This window comes from Eimeria tenella, genomic scaffold (genome assembly GCF_000499545.2).
Source record: "Eimeria tenella Houghton genomic scaffold, Eth_scaff89, whole genome shotgun sequence".
Lineage (NCBI taxonomy): Eukaryota > Apicomplexa > Conoidasida > Eucoccidiorida > Eimeriidae > Eimeria > Eimeria tenella.
Window position 1 is genome coordinate 146,358 of NW_013543464.1, and position 8,282 is coordinate 154,639.

General features: G+C 59.6%; 2 protein-coding genes across 2 annotated transcripts in view; one reads left to right on the top strand and one right to left on the bottom strand.

Annotated features, from left to right (window-relative positions):
- Positions 1-3,781, top strand: part of ETH_00033150 (uncharacterized protein) — a gene marked incomplete at both ends in the record, with an annotated part of 7,579 nt that extends 3,798 nt beyond the window's left edge. Inside the window, 6 exons of the mRNA XM_013378491.1 lie at positions 694-784; positions 1,116-1,240; positions 1,389-1,751; positions 1,900-2,082; positions 2,570-3,259; positions 3,521-3,781. Coding sequence (XP_013233945.1) covers positions 694-784; positions 1,116-1,240; positions 1,389-1,751; positions 1,900-2,082; positions 2,570-3,259; positions 3,521-3,781 — 1,713 coding nt within the window. The remainder of the gene's footprint in view (positions 1-693; positions 785-1,115; positions 1,241-1,388; positions 1,752-1,899; positions 2,083-2,569; positions 3,260-3,520) is intronic.
- Positions 3,782-5,343: 1,562 nt separating this feature from the next.
- On the bottom strand, positions 5,344-8,100 carry ETH_00033155 (cyclin, N-terminal domain-containing protein, putative; the record flags this gene model as incomplete). Its single annotated transcript, XM_013378492.1, has 1 exon — positions 5,344-8,100. One exon carries the CDS (start codon positions 8,098-8,100, stop codon positions 5,344-5,346), a length of 2,757 nt encoding a protein of 918 aa, XP_013233946.1.
- Positions 8,101-8,282: the final 182 nt, after the last annotated feature.

Here is an 8,282-nt window from a genome sequence, read left to right on the forward strand (position 1 = left end):
CTGCTGCTGCAGCTTCCCCCTCATCTTTCGCCTCCACGGCGGCGCGGCGCCGCTTCACCATTGAGCTCACAAACCCTAAACCCTAAACCCTAAACCCTAAAGCCTAAACCCTAAACCCTAGGAGGTCCTCTGCGCACAACGTGGGGCCCCTGGATGCCTGTTTCTTGCATGCGGGGAACCCAGCCTTGGACTCCAGAGCTAAACTCTGAGCGCTAAACCCTAAACCCTAAACCCTAAACCCTTAAACCTTATCGCCGAACAATTGGCTCCAGATGTTACTGGGAAGGCCGCACAGAGCGTTTGCGCAGCAGTGCCGTACAGGTCTTCGAGGGTTTAGGGTTTAGGGTTTAGGGTTTGGCGGCCTAGACGATGCTATTGGCCGGAATTTTCCCTTTTGCGCGTTTCCAAGATTTCAAAAAGAATTAGGGTGCATATCCCTCAGCGCCGATGCTGCTGCTGCTGATACTGCTGCAGCTGCTGCTGCTGCTGCTGCTGCTGTTGCATGACACTGCTGCTGCGGCGGCAGCGGCAGCAGCAGCAGCAACAGAAGAGAAGCGCGGAAGCCCAAAATAACAAACTGTTACTGAAATATGATGAAGTCAGCTATTAATTAGCAAAAGGCGACTCGTTTTCGAACGTCTAGGCCCTAGGTTTTAGGGTTTAGGGTTTAGGGTTTAGGGTTTGAATTGCCAGGCTGGCGCCGCGCTGTCTCGATACTCTCTCGTGCTGCTGCAGCAGAAAACCCTAAACCCTCGGCCCCTAGGGCTGACCCCTACTCGAGAGGGTCTGCACTGAAGCGTGTCCTCAGTCTAGGGTTTAGGGTTTAGGGTTTATAGTTTAGGGTTTAGGGTTTAGGGTTTCGGGTTCATGTGAGATGACCTCCCTTTTCCCCTTTTCTTTGTCTTGCCCATGGGTTTGCTGCCTCCTGCTTCTTCTCTCCGCCGGGGATCGCAGCAGCAGCACGAGCATCTGCAGCAGCAGCAGCAGCAGCAGCAGAGCTACGGCCACTTTGAGACAGAGGCAGTGGGCGCTGGCTACTGCAGCAGGTCCAGCAGCAGCAGCACTGCGACGAAAGCGCCTTCTCACTGATGCTCGTGCTGCTGCTGCTGCTGCAGGCGGGCCCTGGATAGGGCCACAGCAGCAGCAGCAGCAGCAGCAGCTGGGTGGAGCACAGACAGCAAAGCTTCCGCAGCCCCTCTGTTTTGCTGCTGCTGACTTCGCGTCACCCCCTCAAATTGAGGTCTGGAGCTGCTGCTGCTGCTGCTGCTGCTGTTGCTGCTGCTGCTGTTGCTGCTGCTGCTGGGTTCTTGCTATCTTGTGTTATGTGTGTTGCTCGCCCTAAGGCTGCAGCAGCAGCAGCTGCTGCTGCGTGCCATTCCTCTGTGCAGGTTGCTGTCTCTCCTTCCGCCCAGCAGCAAATTGCTGCAGCAGCAGCCTTGGTGCTGCAGCGGCAGCGGAAAGAGCTGCGAGCAGATGCAGCAGCAGCAGATGCAGCAGCAGCAGATGCAGCATCAGCAGATGCAGCAGCAGTAGATGCAGCGGCAGCAGATGCAGCAGCAGCAGCAGCAACTACAGGGCCTCGACCTCTGGGGATCCTGTACGGCAGACGACTGCAGCAGCAACAGCAGCAGCAGCAGGGCCGCAGCAGTCCTAGGATGACTGGGACTGGCGGCAGCAGCAGCAGCAGCAGCAGCAGCAGCAAAACGGTGGTAGTGGTAGATGCTGTTTTCCTATTGCCGGAGGATACAGAGGTGTGACTTGCTGCTGCTGCTGCTGCTGCAGCTGCTGCTATTGCTGCTGGTGTCCCTATTACTGCATCCCATATGTATAGCCGCGCTGAATCTCTCAGTCTCGTACGCAGCTGCTTTGCTGCTGCTGCTGCTGCTGCTGCTGCTGCAGGCACGAAAAAGGGCTTCTGGAGCAGCAGACCAGCTGGCGCAGCTTCTCGGCCTGCAGCAGGTTGGCTGCCTCGTATATTCCGCTCCCCCGCAGCAGCAGCCGCAGCAGCAGCAGCAGCCCAGCAGCAGCTTCTTTAGGGCTTCGCGGTCCTTTACTGGCAACTCCTTGCTGGGGCAGCAGCAGGTGAGAGCCGCCGCCGCAGCAGCAACAGCAGCAGCAGCAGCAAGAAGGGCGTTTGTGGTTTTGCAGCTTCTGCGTCTGTTTGCTGCTGCTGCCTCTTCGCCTTTTTGCTGCTGCTGCTGCTGCTGCTCTTTTCTGCTGCAGGTGTTCAATTACTTGTGTCTCCTTTTGCTATTTCTTTTTATCTACCTCTGTCTCCATTTCTCTCCTAGGGTTTAGGGTTTTAGGGTTTAGGGTTTAGGGTTTAGGGTTTAGGGTTTAGGGTTTGTCTCCTGTTACAATATTTAGTCTCTGCCTGTCTTCATTCCCCTCTGCCTCTTTTGCCCTTCTGTTCTTTGCTGCCTCTCCTTTATTTATTATTTATTTATTTATTTATTTTTACTATTTATTTATTTATTTATTTATTTTTATTTAATTATTTTATTTATTTTTATTATTTATTTATTTATTTAAATCATTTTGCTGCTGTTTTTTTTCTTCTTGCTCTCAGCAGCAGAAGCCTCCCGCTGAGGCGATCGAGGCCCTCTTGCTGCTCATGCAGCAGCAGCAGCAGCAGCAGCAGCAGCAGGTCTGTTTAGTTATCAAACCAGCAGCGGGAGGCAGCATGGAGGTAGAGGCCTGGACGGCCTCAGTCCCAGGCCATTTGCTGCTGCAGCGGGGTTTGCTGCTGCAGCAAGGGCTGCAGCAGCAGCTGGCAGCTGCTAAAGGCGAAGTGCCTGCAGCCGAAGCCTGCAGCAGCAGCAGCAACAGCAGCAGCAGCAGCACTTCCGAAGGGAGGCAGGCAATCCAGGGGCGGCCACGCATGCCTGTGAGGCGCCACATGCAACCCAGCTGGCAGCAGCAGCAGCAGCAGCAGCCAAAAGCAGCAGCAGACGAAACAGGGACAGAAGCAGCAGCAGCTGCTGCAGCTGCAGCAGCAGCAGCAGCAGCAGATGAGGTATGTTTAAGGGAAGAAATAAAGATAGAGGGGCACGGCGTTAGCTCTCTGCCGATTGGGGCAGTTGTGGCCCTCGCCCCCATCAGGCCAACACAGCAGCAGCAGCAGCAGCAGCAGCAGCAGCAGCGGCAGCCGCAGCAGCAGCAGCAGCAGCAGCAGGAAGCGCCGTTTTTTCATGCTATGGATGAGCAGCAGCCGCCAGCAGCAGCAGCTGATATGCTACCCTCTGCTCAGCGTCTAGCTGTGAGCCACCCCACTGTTTGCTGAGATCGCAGCAGCAGCAGCAGCAGCAGCAGTAGCAACAGCAAAAGTAGCAGCAGCCGCAGCAGAAGTAGCAGCAGCAGCACCAGCAGTAGCTGTTGCATGTGCAGCGCCTTTTTCTCTTCCTGCGATAGTGGACATTTGAGCTGCCCCTGCACTTTGCTTTTGCAGCAGCAGCAGCTGCTGCTGCTGCTGCAGAGCTTCCCTGTGTCGTTCTTATGTTGCGTGTTGCTGCTGCTGCAGCTGCTGCGCGAGGCCACCAACGGCGACGCTGTGCTGCTGCTGCTGCGGGACCTTCCGCTGCTGCTGCACCTGCAGCGCCACTTGGCGAGGGAGCAGGACCTTCGGACTTTGTGCTGCGCCGTGCGAGAGGCAGCAGCAGCAGCAGCAGCTGCAGCTGCTGCTGCTGCTCCTGCTGCACCGAGCAGCAGCAGAAGCAGCCGCCGGCTTCCAGGCCCCCTTTTCAGGCTGCTGCAGCAAATTGCTGCTGCTGAGAGGCCATAGGCAGCAGCACCTCGTGGCGCTGGCGCTGCAGCTGCGCACAGCTGGAGCAGCAAGACTGTTAGCAGCAGCAGCTGCTGACACGAGCAGCAGCAGCAACCGCTGCTGCTGAGACGAGCAGCAGCTGCATCAGTTGCTGCTGCTCTGACGAGCTGCAGCAGCATTTGCTGCTGCTCCTGTTTGAAAGACTAACACCCTAACAGGAAGCACCCAAAAAATTGCTGCTAGTGCTGCAGCTGATGCGTAGCAGCAGCAGCTGGTGCTGCAGCAGTTGAGTGTATAGCTGCTGCTGCAGAACTTTTGATAGCTTTTTGAAGTGCAAGGGATTGCTCTTGTTGCTGCGGCTGTTGCTGCAGCTATTGCTGCACCTGCTGCTGCTGCAGCTGTTGCTGCAGCGCTTGCCGTTTGCTGCTCTACCTATCATGCTGCAAAATGCGAGTGTAACCGCCGCAGCAGCAAATGCTGCTGCAGCAGCGGCAGCACAAACAAACTCCACGGGGCTAGCTGCTGCAGCTGCTGCTGCAGCTGCAGTGAATGCCTCGTGTGCTGCCCTAGCTAGCCTTCTGCATACTACACGTGCAGGAGCTACAGCAACAAAAGCAGCAGCAGCAGCAGAAGCAGCAGCACAAACGAGCATAACGGAACTGAAGTCTTCTTTCTGTGCTGTAGCGACACGAGCCTTCAGCAGCTCAGCTACAGCAATGAATTACATAGCTGCTGCTGCGGCTGCAGCGCTGGCTGCTGCTGCGGCTGCAGCACTGGCTGCTGCCGCTGCTGCAGCGCTGGCTGCTGCTGCGGCGGCACCGGCTGCTGCGGCAGCAGCACTGGATGCTGCCGCTGCTGCAGCAGCGCTGGCTACTGCCGCTGCCGCAGCTCTGGCTGCTGCCGCTGCCGCAGCTCTGGCCGCTGCTGCAGCAGCACTGGCTGCTGCTGCTGGAGCAGCAGCAGAGACACAAAGCGAGAAGTTGCTGCTCTACAGGCTCTTATTACATTCTCATACAAACGGCCGCAGCTGTGGGGCCTGCGACGGGGACCGCTGGCGGAGTCTCCTGGTGGCTTTTGAGCAGCAGCAGCAGCAGCAGCAGCAGCTTACTGCTGCTGCTGCTGCCGCTCTCTCTGTCTGCTGCAGGCCAATTCCCCAGTCAAATCTCCTGGGGTCACTAGCAGCAGCAGCACGTCGCTGCTCCTGCTGCTGCTTTAGTACAGAGAAAAATGGTAAGCAGCTGCTGCCCTGGTGCAGCAGCAGCAGCAGCTGCTGTTGCTGCCCACCTATAGGCGCTGCATGTACATACACTCCAGCGCTCCTGCGCTGAATGAAAATTGCGGCAGCAGCTGCTGCCGCTTCTGCTTGCTGCAGCAGCAGCACTATCATCTGCTGCAGCAGCGGAGGCTGTTGGCGAGGCCGCGTGAGCAGCAGCAGCAATTAATCTCTAAGGCAACACAACAAAACTCTGCTGCTCCTGCTGCTGCAGCTGCTTTTGTCGCAGCGAGTAGGCGGGCACACTGCTGCTACTGCTGCTTCTGCTGCTGCTGCTGATGCTGCTGCGCTGTTGCAGTCACTGCTGCTATGCGCCGCAGTTCCTGGGAGAGGAAGCAGGCTGATGCGAGTCGTTTGACTTAGTAGCAGCAGCAGCAGCTGCTGCTGCTGCTGCCGCTTTTGCTGCTGAAATACCCACATTGCCGCTGGGGTCTGCGCCGCCCAAGAGCACTGGGCGGGCCGGTTGCTGCAGCTGCTGCTGCTGCAGCGGGTGCTGCCGGAGCTCCTGCTGCTGCACCAGCTGCTGCTGCTGCTGCTGCCCGGCGACACGGTGGCACCAGCTCCTCTGGAGCTGCTGTTGCTTAAAACGTTGTTCACGCACAATCTGCTGCCGCAGCAACTGCTGCGGCACTAGCAACTGCTGCTGCTGCTGCTGCTGTTGCTGTTGCTGCTGCGCCTGCTCTGCCTCATACAGCCTGGAAGCTGATGAATACTGCAGCACTTCGCTGGGACTGCAGCTGCTGCTGCTGGTGCTGTGGCGCAGCCACAGCAGCAGCTGCTGCTGCTGCTGAATGGCTAGCCTTTGGTGTCGCAGAAGGTGCTGCTGCTGCTGCAGCCGCTGCTGCAGCAAGTGCTGCTGCCCACGCAAAACCGTCAGCAACCGTTGGTCCCTCAAAGAACTGCTGCAGTACCCAGCTTCCGTTGGTGTGGCGCAAGGGTCTGCGAGAGGCTGCTGCTGCTGCTGCTGCTGCTGTTGCTGCTGTTGCTGTTGCTGAGTGTGGGAGGCCGTGGCCCCTGGAAATTGCAGACGCATGAGAGCTCGCTGCTGCTGCTGCTGCTGCTGCAGGAACAAAGACCGTTGCTGCTGCTGCTGCTGTTGCAGGCGAGTGATCAGTCTCTGGGTGAAGGCATCGTCACCGCAGCACCCCTCCCCGTCTGCTGCTGCTGCTGCTGCTGCTGCTGCTGCTGGCTGCGCAGCAGCAAACTCCTGCTGCTGCGGCGAAGTGTAACAGGCTGGGGAAGTGGGCGAAGGAGCCTCAGAGGCGCAGCAAGTGCTGCCAGTTGCGTGCCCCATTGAGGGGGAGACTGTGGAGCAGCAGCAGCAGCAGCTGCTGCTGCTGCTGCAAGACAAGCTCGGCTTTGCTGCGGGGCCCGACAAGAAGGACCCGCCGGCTCTCCCTGCTGCTGCTGCCGAAGCACCAGCTCCACCCCCGCTGCTGCTGGTTGTACTACTGCCTGCAGCAGCAGCAGCAGCAGCAGCAGCTGCTGCTGCTGCTGCGTCTCTGCTGCAGAGGCACTCGGAGCCCCTCACACATGCTGCTGCTGAGGTGCTGCTCTTTGTGTCTCCCCGCCTTTTTGCTGGAGCCCCCAGAGGTGTATCTTCCTCAGAAACAGAGTAAGACCCACTAGCAGCAGCAGCAGCAACAGCAGCAGCAGCAGCAGCAGCTCGTACGATGCGCCGCGGCCGGGCACTGACTGCCTGGCAGCGGTGCTCCCGAGACTGCAGCCGCAGCTGCAGCAGCTGCTGCTGCTGCTGCAAATGCTGCGCCAGTTGCAGCTGCAGCCGTTGCTGCAGCCCGTTCTGGCAATAGTGCTGCTGCTGCTGCTGCTGCTGCCCCAGTAGTGGTCCGTATTGCTGCTGTTCGCTTGCAGGGGCGCAGCAGTCCTCCTCTGGGTGACAGAGCATACCCCATACCCCTGAGTGCTGCTGCTGCTGCTGTTGCTGCTGCCGCTGGTCTTGTCCAAGCACCACAAAATGTCGAGGCTGCACGCCGTACCCTGCTGCTGCTGTTGCTGCGCCGGCTGCTGCAGTGCTGTGGTGCTGCTCGGCGTAGCTGCTGCTGGCGACACACCAACTGTTGCTGCCACATGCATGTGCTTGCAAGGTCAGCTGCTGCTGCTGCAGCTGCTGCTGCTGCAGCTGCTGCTGCAACTGCTGTTGCTGCAGCTGCTGCTGCTGGAGCTGTTGCTGCTGGAGCTGCTGCTGCTGCTGCAACTGCTGGAGCTGCTGTTGCTGCTGCAGCTGCTGCTGCTGCAGCTGTTGCTGCTGCAACTGCTGCTGCTGCAGCAGCTGTTGCTGCTGCAACTGCTGTTGCTGCAGTTGGGGCTGCTGGAAGCTGCGGCCCCTGGCCGGTTGAGCCGCCAGTGGGGAGTCTTCGCAGGCTGCTGCTGCTGCAACAAGAGTTGCTGCTGCTGCTGCGCTGCTGCTGCTGCTAGGCGTCTCGACGGACTCGCTTAGCCGGAGGCCCCCAGAAGAAGCAACAGTGCTGCCGTCTGCTTGGCTTTGCTGCCAGGCGCAGCTGCAGCAGCAGCAGCAGCAGCTGGTGCCTCCGCTGCAGCTGCTGTCGCTGCAGCTGCTGCGGTGGCTGTGCGGGCCCCGGTCTGCTGCGTAGGCGACCATGGCCAGCTGCAGCTGGAGCTGCTGCTGCTGGCTGTGCTGCTGCTGGCTGTGCTGCTGCTGGATCTGCTGGTGCTGCAGCTGCTGGTCCTGGAGTCCGGCCTCGGGGGGGAAGGCTTCCGCTGCGCGGGTTCCCGGGGCCTCTTCCTGCTGCTGCTGCTGCTGGTGCTGCTGCTTGGGGCGTTCGTGCTGCAGCTGGCGGTGGGTGTGGGGGTTGTGGCTGCGGGCCGTCTGCTGCTGCGCGTCGGGCGCAGCAGCCTGCTGCAGCAGCAGCTGCTGCTGCTGGGCGTGGAGTTCGGCGTGGCGGGGGAAGCGGCCGCGCTGCTGGGCGTGGGGCGCCTGCAGCGGCTGCTGCTGCGCGTGCAGCTGCAGCAGCAGCTGCTGCTGCTGCTGCAGGCGGCGCGGCAGCGCGTGCTGCTGCAGCGAAGCACTCAGCGCTGCTGCCATCACGTTCGTCCGGTACCTGTTGTACTCCTGCGGAGAAACGGAAAGATGAAAAGAAATGAGAGAAAGAAACTGCGCCTCGAGCAGGTTGAGTTCGGGTGTACGTACACCCCCCACCCGCGCGTAGTGCTTGTTGCTGTAGTACACGTCGTCGTAGAACTTGGCAGCAACAGCAACAGCAGCAA